General features: G+C 36.8%; 2 protein-coding genes across 18 annotated transcripts in view; one reads left to right on the forward strand and one right to left on the reverse strand.

Annotated features, from left to right (window-relative positions):
* The window catches only part of STX19 (syntaxin 19), a 48,607-nt gene that overhangs the window by 23,803 nt on the left and 8,139 nt on the right, over nucleotides 1-16,665 (reverse strand). For 3 of the 14 annotated variants that reach the window (XM_089910410.1, XM_022581857.3, XM_089910408.1), the window contains 3 exons: nucleotides 14,627-14,694; nucleotides 13,186-13,382; nucleotides 10,552-11,469 (listed from right to left, as the gene is read on the reverse strand). In XM_089910410.1, coding sequence (XP_089766536.1) covers nucleotides 10,572-11,456 — 885 coding nt within the window. In that variant the 5' untranslated portion in view covers nucleotides 11,457-11,469; nucleotides 13,186-13,382; nucleotides 14,627-14,694 and the 3' untranslated portion in view covers nucleotides 10,552-10,571. The other 11 variants (XM_089910404.1, XM_089910405.1, XM_089910407.1 and 8 more) reach the window with 8 other exon arrangements.
* ARL13B (ARF like GTPase 13B) overlaps nucleotides 1-16,665 on the forward strand; it is a 75,784-nt gene that overhangs the window by 22,666 nt on the left and 36,453 nt on the right. The window contains exon 4 of one of the 4 annotated variants that reach the window (XM_089910403.1): nucleotides 2,678-2,753. The exons of the other annotated variants lie outside the window; for them this stretch is intronic. Coding sequence (XP_089766529.1) covers nucleotides 2,678-2,753 — 76 coding nt within the window. The remainder of the gene's footprint in view (nucleotides 1-2,677; nucleotides 2,754-16,665) is intronic. 4 annotated transcript variants of the gene reach the window in all.

The following is a 16,665-nucleotide window of genomic DNA, read 5'->3' on the forward strand; positions in this document are numbered from 1 at the left end:
GTTAATATACCAAGGCCTTATTATAATGCTATCTGTAGAGGTTAAGCACAGAGGCTATGTAATGAAGAAATCTTATAATTAGATCTCCTGGGTTTTCAAATGTAAACTCTTTGTTTTATGTGATCATTTACTTTTGTCAGATTTTGAAAATGGTCTATTAACACGGTTCTAAAATGTTTTTCAATTTATTTTCCTCTTTTAATAACTTATTTATGTTTTGCCTCTGTCCTTTTTTTCTTGAAGAGTATTCTTGTTTGAAAGTTATTTAGATGGTTTATTCTTTTAATGCCATGTTGATTTCTCAGTTTTTACTACTATATTTCCGAACTGAACATGTGATCTGTGCCATTATCAACTCAGTTGTATGCTTAGCATCATTTTGTCCAGCTAACTAAACATTTAAAAAAAATTAAGTGACAAAGGACTTTTGCACGACCCACCCTCATAGCATTTCTGCATAGTAAACACCAGATGGTGCTATAACTTTGAGACATAGTAAAGTGAAAGTAGTTTAAATTGCTCTTAAAATTGGAGTAAGTGGAATGTGTGTTTTGCCTTCTTGTCCCTTTTCCCTCGTTCTTGTGTTTCATTACTAACGATTAAAAAAAACCCCAAGCAACCTATCACATGGTTAACTGAGAAATTGTAAGACAGAGTTCCTCAGTGGTCCTCAGTAATAAATGAACATTTTTAAATGAGGCAGTTTGGAAGCTCTGATTACAAAAAGTAAAACTTTATTGTATCATTTATTGTTAAGCTTATACTGTTTAATTTTTACACATTTAACTAATTAAAGAAGTTATTTGATATATATATAATTAATTCTCACCTTTATTGAATATGAAATAGATTTTAATAGATATGTATACAAAGAGTAAACTTTGTTGAACCCATAGACTAAATTAGTCTCTATAAATGTTTAAGCATAGAACCAGTGACTTCTAAAGCAAAAAGTATTAATGACTGATGTTCATTTGTAAAATAATTGAGTGTGCTTTTTTTAACCCAATAGTTATTTATTTAATTTATTCTTTTATTCATGTATTCTCTCATGCATTTATTCATTCATACATGTACTAATTCGACAAATATTTATTGAACATCCACTGTGTGCTAGACATTGTTCTGGTGATAGGGATACCTTTGGGAACAAAAACAATAAAACTCCATGTATGATCTCAGGAACTTACATTCTAGGGGATGATACACAATAAATGTAATAAATAAATTGTACATTAGGTGATAAGTATATTGAAAACAAAGCAGGTAAAAGAAGATCAGGAATCCTATGGTGGTGGTGGTGACAGGGGCATGTTACTCTTAAAATTAGGATAATCATACTAGGTCATATTGAGAACATGACACTGGAGGTAAGAGAGTCAGTCATGCAGATAGATGTATGTGGCAAAGCCCTGAGGCAGAGGCATGCAGTTTGTGTCTGCAGTGTTTACTGAATAATCCAATGTCAGCAAGATATCTGCTTTCAGTTCTGTCACCTCTCTCAGCTAGTGAATTTCCAGAATTGGAAAAAAAAAAAAAAAAAACAACTCACAACTAGGATGATTGCTCGCCATTATAATTTCATAGTCAATGCGATCTCACAAAGACATGGGAATTAATTAGGGATCAATAATATGTTTATGAAATATGGAATGGTTTGCCATTTGATGAGTTTTTCTCAAAGGAGTTTTACAACCATAGAATTTTTATTAATAAAGGTAAACTTTTTGAGATGTGTGTGCTTCAGAAATATACAAAATTTACTAAGAAGTAAATATTCTCTTTTTTTTTTTTTGGCCACACTGCACGGCCTGTAGGATCCTAGTTCCCCAACCAGAGATCGACCCCAACCAGGGTCCCAAGCACTGGACTGTCAGGGAAGTCCCAAAAAGTACATATTCTTAATAAATTTAGAAGATGTAGGAAAGAATGAGGTTAAAAAAAAAATGATTGACATATCATGCAGAGCCAACCACTGCTATCATTTTGATGAGTTTCCTGTGCATATTTTTGTAAAACATGTAACGTATGCAGTGTTCATATAATACATAAAATTTTCTATCCCACTCTTTTTTCTGTTTATAAATCCACCTTGAATATCCACCCTAGTCCCATATTTGGAAGTTCTCCTGTTTACCTTTTTCTCTCTGACCTACAATTAATTTGTCTTTTTGATGTTACTATCTTAATATCGTTTGAGTCTCTTTACTCCTCTCTATTCCCTTTAATGTTACCTCCTTTCAGCCTTTCTTCACTTCTCCCTTGTGTTACTGATTACTCTCCTAACCAGTCTCCCTGGTAGCAGTCTTGCCTATTCTCTAAGCTCTCCTCTACATTGCTAGCAGGAGCCCTTTTCTTTATTTGATATTTTTCAAATTACAAAATTGGTACATGCTTTAATAAGTGAAACAATGCAAGAATAGATAAAGTACTTGAGAGCTCTGTTTTAAATCCAAATTTGATCATTTTACTTTTCCTCTGCTCAGAGTCCTTCAGGTTGCCTCCATAGCTCCACACAGATAGGAAAGTCTGTGTTTTAACTGAACCTAGCACATAATAGGTATGGCATTGAAAAGTCCATTGGATAGTAAGTGGGAGGGGCGTCCAGTAGAGCCCTAGTAAGCTGAGTGCTAGGGGCTAGTGGGTGTGGAGATGTGGAGGCTACCTGAATTAGGAGCCTGGCTACAGTCCTCCTTGTTGCACATAGCTGCTTCCTTCCTGCCCACGGACATTTGGACCTCTCATCTGCGAAATTCTATAATGGCATCTAATTTCTACCGATCACCACTTGTCTGTCTGAGCCTAAACTAGTTGATTTAGGACCTACAAAGCCTCTCAGAACTCACTTCAACCCCTTGATAATTTTCTCTTCCCACCCTCTAATAATGAGCAAACAGAGGACAACAACAGACCTCTGAGAAGATTCAGTCATTCAACAGAAGGAAAAAAACCTGAAGAATTATTATCTTGTCTGTAATCATGAAATTACAAATTGGTAGAGCAGGATTCATTCATGCTATGGGAAGCAGAGTAGATGACCACGATAGCAGGTCCTGGACACTCTAGCTCTGCCTGACCTGATTCTGCACAGCAGTCTGACAGCATGTGTCATTGCAAATGAAGCCTCAGTCACATTTCACTTTATGTCACAGATGTGAGGGTTCTCTTGAAAGGTCAGAGTCGTAGATCACTAGGCTTCAGTGTTTTATTAGCTCGGAATGTCTGTTTGGCAGTTCTCTAGTATTTACTGCTTAATCAGCATAATATTCCAGTCAAAATCTCTGAAATAAATGGTGAAAAGGTGAAAAAACATGGGTTTAGAGAGAAGACAGAGAATCTGAAACCTGGATTCTAAAAGTTGTGTATTTGTTTATGACCCTGACAAGTCACTTTACTTCTTTGGACTCAGTGGTTAAATGACTCTTCTTTAATAAAAGTAACTGTGAAATATAGTAATTCTGGGATTGTATTCAGCTGTGTATTATAATGTGGACCTTAGTATAGTCAATGCCAAGAATCCATTTTGATAAAGAGGTAAAAGTGATTTGTATTCCTTCTAAAGAAAGTAAAAATGGATGCCATGCAAATATTTGGCTCTGTTATCATGCTGAGTTGTTTACCTAGAATAGAAAGTCTTTTTTCTCTCATGTCTACTATAGGTTAACTTGAACCTCTACTCTGATTAATTAAGGTATGAATTATATTACCTACCCTCACATTCCCCCCACCACATACATACTCTTGCTTTAACCATTTATAATTTAATTATTTATTAAAAGCTCTAATACTAGATAGTCTTGACAGATAAAGAAGACCTTTCCAAAAGAAAAAGTAAACAACTTTTGCAGTGGTATAAGTAGCACTGAAATCAGTAGTAATTTCAAAATTTAAGCTCAACATCCACCGTAGAAATTTTCCATTAATAATGCAAGGTACTATTTGTTGATTCCTTGTGGAAAGGGCGGAGCTAGGAGGTATTTTAAACATCTTAACCTATTGAAATTTTCAGCAGCCCAAGGTTACACCAATGTTATATAAGAAGGCACATGTTCTTTCTGCATCTCTTCTTTCTAGTACAGTCTTGAAAGTTGCCGTCAGAGCGATTGTAAATTACCCTTCATTTTTGGTGGTTGAATCTCCTAATACTTATAACTGAAATAACTCTGGAGATCCATAGGCTAAAATTTCCTCCCAGGATAATAACAATTCTACTTGTGTTAGCATACTTGAACTCTTGGAGTGATGCCACTTTCTCATTATATACTGTCTGCTTTTCTGTGGAGTTATATGACCTAACTTAACTTTTGGTCAGACCTCACAAATTAGATGCTTCACAACAAAAATGTATAGGAGTTTCACTCAGGGAAGAAAACATAATATCTCATATATGATCTGGCTAGATGTTATGAACATTTCAGTAAAAAAAAGTTTGACCTGGAGGTCTTTGCACCGTGGGTGGCTTCCCAAGACCCTCTGAAATCACATACACAATTCTGAGTGCATGTGTATTTTTCTTGGGAGTAGATTCTAGCTCTCATCAAATTCCTAAAGGATTTCATGGCCAAAGAGGTTAAAAAAAAACATGGCAGTGAGTTTTTATATTAGGAGAAATAATAAGCAGGGTTTTATTATTAATAATTTTTTTTATTGATATCGGACTTTTGTCTCCACCCTCTATATGCCTATTTGACTCACCTTTCTTCTAGACAGTATTACAGGAAACTGTTAGTTTGCAAGTTTCTTTGAGTCATATTCTTTCTTATAAGTGCCCAAGAGAAGTTAATTAGGTTATGGGTTATCCTAATACTGTTCTTAGAATTTGAGTCAAATGGACTTTCATGAGTCAGACCTTTCAATAAGAAATAGGAGAACCTGGGTCCTTTGTAGAATTCTGGAAACCCATAAGTATGAAAGTATGGACTACCTATGTCACTTAATCACTTGATCTTAGTTGTAGTGGTGGGTCCCTTAATTTACTGTTTTTACCATCTGAAACCCCTACTCACTTTATTTATAGGGTCCATTGTCTTAAGATTTCTTTTCTTTCAGCGCAAACGTACCAAGCTGTCATCTTCATCAACTTCATTTAGTTATACTGTTGACTCACCTCTACATTTCCTTACTGAGGGCTTCCTTTTGTCTGTAATGGCATCCAGCTTCACTAACAGCAGCTGTAGTTTACAGTAAAGCTTCTCAGCTGGTTGACTTCCTAGGTAATTTATGCACAAAGAGCCTGTAGAGGTTCCCATCCTTTCCCTCCCCTGTCCCAGCACACTCTATTGTAAAACAAAATAACGAAGAAAAACCTGTCGACAGTGTCGTCAGGCGGCAAGATGTTATCCAGGGATCACCTGTATCAGCATCAGACCAGACCTGCTGTATTTTTTAGGGTGGGGCCAAGGATGCCTCTGGCTTTTTCACAGGTTCTCCAGATCTCTCTGCTGCACAGCAGAAACTGAGATCTACTGGTGCAGGGGAAAGCATGGGCTTTGAAGTCAGCCAGGCCTTGAGTAGGTTACTTAATCTTCCCCAGCTTCTATGTCTCCACTTGTAAATAAGGATTTTAATACTTCTGTTGTCCTGTGAATTCTAAAATAATGTATTTAAAGCATCTCATTCAGTGCTTTACTAGTTTTCTGTGCATGCGATGGTGGATATGAATAGTTACTATTGATGATATGCTGTGTCTAGGTAGAGATGAATTAGGAGAGCTAGTTTTAAAGTGGCATATGTGAATTCAAGCTACATGAAGCTTTTAATTACAGAAAATGACATGGCTTAGTGGGTAAGAATAGGAACCCACGTGCTCAAAATAATTATTGCATACTTTCTGAACCAGTAGATTCCTAATAGAGTGCCTCCGATGCTTAAGAATTTTTTCTTTTAAGGTAGTAATTTTAAGGAAAAAATGGCTACTTTTAGTGCCTATTGTGTGTGAATAAACAAAATGTTCAGCAGCTAATTAAATATGTTTATGTTGGTTAGGTTAGGGTGCTTTTGAAATATAACAATGAAAATTGTATGTGATATATTGCTCTACTATGAATCTTTCTGTGATTAAGTCTTGCTTTAAAAGCAGTATGTTTAGATATAACTGCTACTAGAAAATTACTATTTTCTGAACCCATCTGGATATAATTATGCTAATGAATATTAAATAGTACTCGATATTTTCAGTTTTCATGATAAACAATTTAGGAACAATTATGAACAAGTATCAGTAAGGCACTACATTAAAGGATATAGCACAAGTTTAGAAGGAACAGAAGAAATATCTCTCAACCACCTGATTTAGCTGGGGAGTTTATCACTAGTTTTAAATTTATCTTTTTTTATAATGTTCCTTAAACATTTGAAGCTGACCTGTGGGACACATCTTTTTCTCTGGTAATGCTTGTAACTGACACAGTAGAAAACTCTTCAATTTCTTTATATTTTATAAGTTAAAAATTATTTAATAGTGTTAGGAGACATATATATATATATATATATACACATATATAGTCATATTCCTGTTCACATAAGAATTCTCTCATTTTCCCATCACCAAATTTGCTCAGTTATCTGCTTTTATTCCTTTGTCTTCCCTCCTGTAATATGGAAGAAGTGTTTCTGCTCCTGTCCAAGATCCCACCCCTTTCTACTATTGTATTGGGTTGGCCAAAAGGTTCTTTCGGTTTTTTACGTAAGATGGCTCTAGTAGCGCTTATTAGTTGTCTTTAATTTCATTCGAAGCAATTTTGTTAGATTGTGTGTGACAGCTGTCATATCAGGGTGCATTAAAAAAAAACTTATGAAAATTGGTGAATTTTTGTGTAGCCATTTTAATATTGAAGACGGAAGGAAAAAAGCAACATTTTCGGCGTATTATGCTTTGTTATTTCAAAAAAGGTAAAAATGCAACCGAAACGCAATAAAAGATTTGTGCAGTGTATGGAGAAGGTGCTGTGACTGATCAAATGTGTCAAAAGTGGTTTGCCAAGTTTAGTGCTGGAGATTTCTTGCTGGGATGCTCCGCTGTTGGGTAGACCAGTTGAAGCTGATAGTGATCAAATCGAGACATTAATTGAGAACAACCAACATTATACCACTCGGGAGACAGCCGACATACTCAAAATATCCAAATAAAGCGTTGAAATCATTTGTACCAGCTTGGTTATGTTAATCGCTTTGATGTTTGGGTTCCACGTAAGTTAAGCGAAAAAAACTTTCTTGACCGTATTTCCGCGTGTGAGTCTCTACTTAAACGTAACAGAAACGTTCCATTTTTAAAACAAACTGTGACAGGTGATGAAAAGTGGATACTGTACAATAATGTGGAATGGAAGAGATCGTGGGGCAAGCGAAATGAACCACCACCAACCAAACCAAAGGCTGGTCTTCATCCAAAGAAGGTGATGGTTGTGTATATGGTGGAATTGGAAGGGAGTCTTCTATTATGAGCTCCTTCTGGAAAACCAAATGATTAATTCCAACAAGTGCTGCTCCCAATTAGACCAACTGAAAGCAGCACTCGACCAAAAATGTCGAGAATTAGTCAACCGAAAACACATAATTTTCCATCTGGATAATGCAAGACCACATATTTCTTTGATGACCAGGCAAAAACTGTTAGAGCTTGGCTGGGAAGTTCTGATTCATCCGCCATATTCACCAGACATTGCACTTCGGACTTCCATTTATTTAGGTCTTTACAAAATTCTTTCAATGGAAAAAATTTCAATTCCCTGGAAGACTGTAAAAGGTACCTGGAACAATTCTTTGCCCAAAATGATAAAAAGTTTTGGGAAGATGGAATTATGAAGTTGCCTGAAACATGGCAGAAGGTAGTGGAACAAAATGGTGAATATGTTGTTCAATAAATTTCTTGGTAAAAATGGAAAATGTGTCTTTGACTTTTACTTTAAAATGGAAGGAACTTTTTGGCCAACCCAATATATTATTCCTCCCCTTTCTTATACTGAGTTTCTCTCTCTGGATCATTCCCATCAGCAGAATGTGCTCTTGTGTTTCTTTAAGTATTGTGGAATCCTTTGGCTCTACATCTCTCTTCACATGTTGACTCCTTTTTATAGTATTCTATTCAAAATTCTGGAAAGAATTGTCTGTAGTGGATTCTGTACTTATTTATATCACACTCTTTCCTCAACATGCTCCATTTGTGCTTTCATTCCTACAATTCCTTGAAACTGCTCTTATTGGAGTCAACAAATTATCTCCATGTTGCCAAATCCATTGTCACTTTGCTGTTCTTATTTTACCTAAAATTGAGTATTTCCTCAACTTTGTTTTCCTTCTAGCACTTTTGCATTACAGCATACTTTTCTTGATTTTCCTCCTACTTCATCGATGGTTCCTTCTTAGTCTTTTTTGTTAACTCCTCTTCTGCTTTAAGTCTAAATTTTAGAATATCCCAGGCTCTTTTCTGGGCTTGCAGTTTTTTGCATCTATATACTTTTGAGGCCTTAAATACTGTTTATTTACTCAGAGGACCCAAATCTGTAGCTTTGACATCTCCCAAGAGTTCCTACTGATGTAGCTAATACCTTAGAAACCTCCACTTTGACATTTTATGGTCATCTCAGGTTCTATTGGCCAAAACAGAATTTCTTGATTTCCTTCTCACCCTTAGTGTTGAAACATTCATCTCCTATCTTTTCCCATCTCAGTAAAAGCTATCATAATCTAATCAGTATCCTGTAGATTCTACATCTTAAATCTATCACATTTTAGTCTAATTTTTTTTTCCATCACTACAACTTGGTATACAGTAGTTAAGAACTGGTTCTGCAATCACATTGCCTAGGTTCAAATCCCAGTTCTCTGTGTACAGTTTCTGTGACCTGAGTCAGGTTACTTAACCTAGCTGTACTTCAGTGTTCTTGTTGGTAAAATTGTAAAATTATTAGAACAATGCTGGGACATAGCAAGGATTTTTTTTTTTTTTTTATTAGTCTTGAGTGTTAGTACTGCTGCTACCACCATCACCACCTCCACTCCCATCCTAGCTCAAGCCTCCATCATCTCTTAACTGGGACTATTGCATTAGCCTAATTGTTTTCTATACTTATATGCTTGTCCTCTACTCACCTGCCCCAAATCCATTCTGACCCGTTCTCCGTACAGTAGACAGGATGATTTTTTCCCAAATATAAATTACATAACATTACTCCCAGGCCCCAAAACAGCTTTGCCTTTATTACGCTTGCTGTAAACTTCAGACTTACAGGGCTTTACATCTAGCCCCTGCTGACCTTTCTTAACCTCATCTCTTACCTCACTGCTCTTTTCCCACTATGATACAACTGTACTGCTCATTCTTCTTTGAATGGAGTAAGTTATACCCTCCTCAGGGTCTTTGTACTATTTGTTTCATATGCCTGGAATATGTGCTTCCCTTGTCCTCATCACTCAGATCTTCACTTACATTACCTTTTAGAGAGACCTATATTTTCCACCCAGCCGAAAGAAGCCACTCTGACAATATCTTATCATCCTTATTTTAAACCTCTGCCAAGAACTTAACATTGTCTAATATTTGTATTTGTTATATGCTTTCTCCACTAGAATGTTAGTTCCCAAACTCTATCCCCATGTGAGTTCAGACTGTGTCCCTAGCCCATGGTCTAGTGCCTGGCTTCACAATAAAGTGATGGAGAAAATTCCAAGCATACCATTGCCTTTTATTTTTTACTTTATTTGCCAACCCTCTTAATCTGTAATACAGCGTCCCGAATGGACCCAAGTTCGGGAAAACAGTGCCTTAACTTAGCTTTTTAGGCCTTAAGCTAAAAGCAGCTCCTAGTTACCAACTAGACTCTTCATTAAGTACATAGTTGGGTTTTCTTAGGATTTGTTGACCACTGAGTTAACTGACCTATCTGAACATAAAAGATTTGATGCAGGGCTTCCCTGGTGGCGCAGTGGTTGAGAGTCCACTTGCCGATGCAGGGGACACGGGTTCGTGCCCCGGTCCGGGAATATCCCACATGGCTGCGGAGCGGCTAGGCCTGTGAGCCGTGGCCGCTGAGCCTGTGTGTCCGGAGCCTGTGCTCCGCAATGGGAGAGGCCACAACAGTGAGAGGCCCGCGTACCGCAAAAAAAAGATTTGATGCAGCTTCTAGTTTGATTTGGCTTTAATAGAGCACCACTTGAATTCTTGTTTTATACAATTCTTAACTACCAAAATTTTCTTAAATGAACCTAAAGCATTGTTTAAGTAGTTGTCACTTACTGACATTCATCTTGTTAAGGCATTGGAAGTTACAAAAATATGTAATAGAGCTTGATACCTGTCTAGAAACTTAAGATCATTTACCTCATTTTCAATTGTTAACCCATGAGTTTAAAGCTAATATGCTATTTTTAGTTTAATAAATGAAGACTTGTTTTATGTCACTTGCTTTAGAAATTTCTGTAACTCTAGTGGGTAAGGGCGAAAGGGGAAAATTATAACTTAATAGTGATGAAAGTATGTGAATGGCTCTATGAAATGAAGAAAAATGACACAAGACACTAAATTATGGGACATCCTTCATTCTAAAGCTGGAGAAATTTCTAAAATAGCTTCTTTATTTTGAGCCACAACATGGACAACACCAGCAACACAATACCCTGCAAGGATTTCTTTTTTTGTATTTTATAGCTAGTCCAAATTTTTCTTTAGTAGTGTTAACATACTCTTTTATGCCATTCACTATCATTTCAATATTGTTGATGCTTTCTCCCTGTTCCTCTACTAAAAGAGATATCTGAATGAAAAGGTCCCTTAAATCCTTTATTTGGTTCTCCAAATTAACAAATTCTTTGTGTCTCTGTTCCATCTCTGAGAGTTGTGCTTTAGTGATACTGATTTCTCGAAGTAAGCTTTCATTAAAAACTTCCCATTTTCCTTGATGAAGCATATCATTTACCTCTTCTTCCAGCACTTCTTTCCCAGCAACTTCAAGCTGACGGAAAATAAATGTCCTGCACTTCTCTTGCTTTGCTGCTATTGTGTCATTGTATAGAAACATAGTTTGCTGAAAATGGCGGAACATCGCAGCATGCTGAGATTTAAGTATCCTTGTGACCACTGATGATGGACCGTTTTCATCCTCTGACTTCTTAACTTCTTTTACTAAATCATCCAAACGTCTGTTAATGTGTTCTGCTTGGACTTTTATCTCTTTTGTAATGCTAGACTCTCTCTTAAGTAGACTAAACCTTCTCATAGAAGCCACCAGACTTTTCTGTTGCTGCCCAAATTTTTGAACATCATCTGTCAAGTTGTTAATACTCTCCTGTAGTTTTTGTATCTCATGTAGGTGTCTCTCAGCTACAGGCTCTCTTTCATAAATAACAGCTTGCTGCAGAAACACCCCTTGTTCCTCTGGTTCTGTAGTCGACACATCCTTGTCTCTAGAGAGCTCAATTTCCTTTGTTCTTTGCTTTAGTTCTTGAAGTCGGTCTTTCATCTTCCCTGTCCTCCTAAAAGCAAAAATGATTGTGTTGAACAAAGAAAAATTTGGTATTTCCTCCCAGTAGCAGTTGGCTTTACATAGCTATGTCTATCTCTCAGGAAAAATCCTCCTAGTTTTCTGAAAAGATGACTAAAAATTAGAAAAATCAATAAGAATTTCCTCATAAAGATCACTGAAATAGCAAAAGTAATGTAAAATATTTTGTAAATCACTTTGCATAATGCAGTGCTTCTATGAGTCCCATACAGTTGAGTAAAGTAGCTGAGTAAGCAGTGATAGAGAAATAATTGCCCCCAAATAAGTTCTGTGTCACGATACTGCCACAGAATAGATTTTTCTTGATTTAGGAAGCTATATCTTAGAATGGAAGATTTGACCATATCTTTTTAGGATTAAAAGGTCACTCTGAATGTGTCCTTATTACTGAATATACGGTTCCCAGTTAATTTGGTCTATGTAATGTCAAAAAAAACATACTCATTTTGCTATATGTGTGTAGTTCAGCTAAAACCAGTATAGTGCCAGGGCAGATTCCATATGAGAGCTTTAAGCAATATAGGTAATGTTGAATTTATCTCAGAATTTCTCAGGCTTCTGGATTGACTAACACATTATTTGACATAGCTTTATTTTCTTATCCATTGCATATATGTAGAATCATATTCTTGGTTTGATCATGCTGATTTCTCATTATTAGCATTCCTTTGCAAAGATATCCAGACTGTGTTAGAAAAAAATTTTTGTCAATTCATAATAAGTGATGTTTTTACAAACATGAGAATATATAAAATCTTATTTGGGGGACACTGATAATATTGACACTTATTGTATGCTGTGTTGGTAGTTATTCATGGAATCAATTTGATGTACATAATTATATAGTGATATACATGAAGTGAATAAAAAGAAATCCTTGTTAATAAAATACTTTCTTTTCACAGCACATCTTGACTTTAGAAAGGCATTTAAAATGCCTTTCATGATATTTTTGTGGATAAGAGGAAGCTGTTAGGGAATTACAAGTAGCTCATTGAACCACACATAGTATCAACTAGAGAAAAAGGTCTCTAATGTGACGCTGTTATGCTATGGGATTCAGTTCTTGATATGTTTATGCAAATATTTTTATCAGTTATTTGGGTGTCGTAGAAGGCATACTTATCAAACATGTTGATGGCACAACATTTGGAGAGTTCATTAGTATGTTGAAATACAGAATTGGGATTTGAAAATTAAAATAGAACAGAACACTATACTAAAATAACAAAAACATGTTTAACTGGATAGATGTAAAGTATTGCACCTAGTTGTTTAGAAAACACCTTTACATCTATAAACTGGAAGACCCTTGAGTTCATAGCAGTCTTATAAAAATCACTGGAGATTTTAGTTAATTTTGAGCTTTTAATCAGAACTCTCAGAATAGTTATTATGCTTTCATGAATAATAATGTGATGTCTAGATTGACTAAGAAAGATATTTGTTCCACTGACTCTATGCTAGTGAAAGCAAATGGGAGAGGGACTGTGTTAAGTATGAGATGAAAATCCACAAATTGGGAATTTCCAAGCTGTCAAGGAAAGGATGAGATTGGAAGACCATAGTATATGGAGAGTTGTTGAAAGAAATGGAAATATTTGTTCTGAAAAAGAGAAGGTCGAGGGAATATCTACAACTGTTTTCTAAAATGTGTAGATCTGTATATATGAGGGATTAGACTTACCTGGCGTAACTCCAAAGGGCAGTGGGTGGAAATTACATGGAGTGAGGTTCGGTTTAGTATAAAGAAGACTTTTCACACAAGTAGAGCTGTCTGAAGATGGAATGAACTGTTTCATGAGATAAAAACCTTGCCATCACTAGAGATGTTCAAGATGTTCTTGAATGATGACCCAGTCGAGGATACTGTAGAAATGATACCTGTATTACATAAAAAGTTAAACAAATATCCTGATAATATTCCTTTGGTTTTAAAGAACTGACATTCTGTCAAATAATTTTTGAAGCTTACTGTATGCAAAGTTTTAAGTGCTATAGTGTGTATTCAGTAATACCTGTCCTTGAGTAATTAATATCTGAGGGGAGATGGACAATACACAATTAAAAAGATAAATGAGATAATTTTAGATCTTGATAGATCAGTTAGGCAAGGCCTCTCTAAGGAGCTATTTGAGTGTAGACCTAAATGTTGAGAAGATGAAGAGCCAAGAAAGTGCATCCTGAGTATTGGAGATGGGGTGCCAGGGCAGTGAATAGGACTGGTATGTTTTAAGAACAAAATTAATGCTTATATAGATAGAAATTAATATGGGCAGTAACACTGGAGGACTGAAGTCAGGACGGTAGGTGGGGATCAGGTCACAAAGACCCTTGTAGGTCAAAGTAAGGAATTTAGATTTTATTCTAGATGCAGTGGCGGACAGTGAAAGGATAAATAGGGTATTGACGTAAGATTTATGTTTTTAAAAGATCACAGTATAGAGAATAGTTTCCTGATAACCTCCAGGAGAGATCTGGATGGAAACTAGATGGAATAAATGGGAACCATCTGGGATATATTTTGCAGGTAGAAGCAACAGGACTTATTGGTGATTTTAACCCTTCAGTAGCACTTAACCACCATTACTTCTTGAAACGCTTTTAAGTGTTTCTCCTGGCTTTCCTCTTGCCTCTTTGGCTCCTCCTTCATCATTTTCTCCTCCCTGGTTTCTTCTCGTCTTTCCTACTGCTGAATACTGGAATACTTCCACACACAGTCCTCTTTTTATCCACTGTTGTTTTCCAGCCTCACAGTGTTAAATGCCGTCCGTTAGCTGATGACTCAAAGTTATATCTCAAGTCTAGACTGTTCTCATAACACTTGTCTACTCAACAGCTCCATTTGAATGTCTGTGTCTAAAATAATTTCCTGATCTTCCAACTCCCAAACTGCTGCTCCATCTCAGTAAGTGGCACCTCTTCCAGTCTCTTCTTCCAGTCTTCTTTCAAGTCACCCTACCAAAAACTTTGGAGTCATTCTGGACTAAGTGACTACTCTGTTTTGTGTCCCCCTCCCCCCTCCCCCCCCACACCCTTATATTCAAACTAACAGGGAATCTTGTCAATCCCTTTTTCAGGGTACATCAGGAACCACCTCCCTGGTTCAAGTCACCATCCTTTCTCACCTGGATTATTGCAGTAGTCTCCTACATGGTCTCCTTGTTTCTTCCTTTGTATCCCCGTCTCCTCTGGTCTTAACACAGAAACAAGAGTTAAAATGTAAGTCAGATCATGTCATTCCTGTGCCTAAAGCCCTCCTTTAGTGTGATCTCTCAGAGGAAAAGCCAGAGCCTACAAGGTCCAATATGACTTCTCCACCTCTCCTTTTGCCCTTCTGACCATACCTCCTGCAACTCCCCCTCCCTCTGCCTCAATCACACTGTGCTCCTGGTTATTCCTCACACAAACCTGGCAGGATCCTGCCTTAGGGCTTTGGCACTTGCTGTCTTCTCTGTTTGGAATGCTCTTCCCCATGTAGTGCTGTCTTATTTCCCCAACTTCTTTAAATCTTACTGAGATGACACCCTCTCAGTAAGGCTGTCCTTGGTCACCCTATCTAGAACTGCAACCACCCTTCCCAGCTTTAGTTTTTTTCCTAGCACTTTTCACTATGTTTTACTTATTTATCTTACTTTATTGTCTGCTCTCTTCCCCAAATACAAGCTCCATGAGGGCAAGGATCTTTATTCATTCTGGTATTCCCAGCACCTTCACCAGTCTTATTTATTCAAGTTCTGATATTGAGCTCTTTATAGTTCATATTTTCCTGAGTTCTTAATATGTGACAGGCACTGTTCTAAGTGTGTTGTATGTTCTTTTAAGAACTCTGAATTAAGTATTACCATGGTCTCCATTTTACAGATGATGACATTAAGACCTGATCTTAAGTAACTTACCAAGATATCAGCTCGTGGTAGAGTTGGGATTCAAATTCAGGCAGTCTAGTTTGAAGGACTCACTCTTTACTGTGCTATAAAGCCTTCTTCAATGGTATCAGATGCTCTATAGAGACCAGTTCAGATAAGTTCTGAGAAGAGGCAATTAGGTAGTGAAGTGGCTGGGAAAGAAGCCAGATCACAAGGGATACTAAGACCTTGAAATCTGTTTTTGATGGAAAAAGTCTTTTATATATATTAACAGTTTACTCAGAGACATTTGCTGTGTACCTGTATTGCTGAGCATTTTAAGTACTGGTTGGAAACATTTAACAGCAAGTTTTTGTTGCCTGTAATGCACTTACAGTTTTGTGCTGTTTATTTTAAATTATCTAAATATGTAATTCAAATAGCTTGCAGTCTTTTATTTTACCACTGATTTGCTATATTAAAAGTAAAAAGCTTCAGTCTGTACAATTTATGCAAATAAGAGACTTCTAAGTAGGGAAAGGATTTCATTCCCTCTGTCTCCCCACCTTTCCATTGTCTGTATTCTACCTTACTTGCAAAGAATAATTTCTTTACCTTAGGAACACAACTAACCAGATCCAGTGGTTTACTAAGATCTGTGGGAAAACATAATAAGCTATAATATTAAACCTGGAAAATTTGTGAAAAGAAGATTAGTCAAGGAGGACTATGAGAAGGTGGCAATATAGATTGCAAACTTTGGGTGTTAGGAAATTAGATCAGTATAAAACACTAATATATTGATCCATGTGTTGGGCATACCTTCTAGGAAAGTATTGACATTTACTGGCCTTTGTCCTTACAAGTAGGAAATAAGCAAACTAGAGAAAATATAATACCATGTGAGCATACTATTTTTTTTAATAAACTTATTTTATTTATTTTTATTTTTGGCTGTGTTGGGTCTTCGTTGCTGCACGCGGGTTTTCTCTAGTGGCGGCGAGCGGGGGCTACTCTTCACTTCGGTGCACGGGCTTCGCGTTGCGGTGGCTTCTTTTGTTGCGGAGCGCAGGCTCTAGGGCGCAGGCTCAGTAGTTGTGGCACACGGGCTTAGTTGCTCTGCGGCATGTGGGATCTTTCTGAACCAGGCCTCGAACCTGTGTCCCCTGCATTGGCAGGCGGATTCTTAACCACTGTGCCACCAGGGAAGTCCTAGCATACTATTTTTTTAAGTCCTTTATTAAAGTGAAAACAAAGTGGTTTTAATTGAGAAAGATTTCAGTACTAGAGCAACCAATTAAACGTGCAGAAAGTTTGAT

Source organism: Delphinapterus leucas, chromosome 4, assembly GCF_059928025.1.
Source record: "Delphinapterus leucas isolate spDelLeu-1000000601 "Yukka" chromosome 4, BTC_Dleu_Yukka2, whole genome shotgun sequence".
Taxonomy (NCBI): domain Eukaryota; kingdom Metazoa; phylum Chordata; class Mammalia; order Artiodactyla; family Monodontidae; genus Delphinapterus; species Delphinapterus leucas.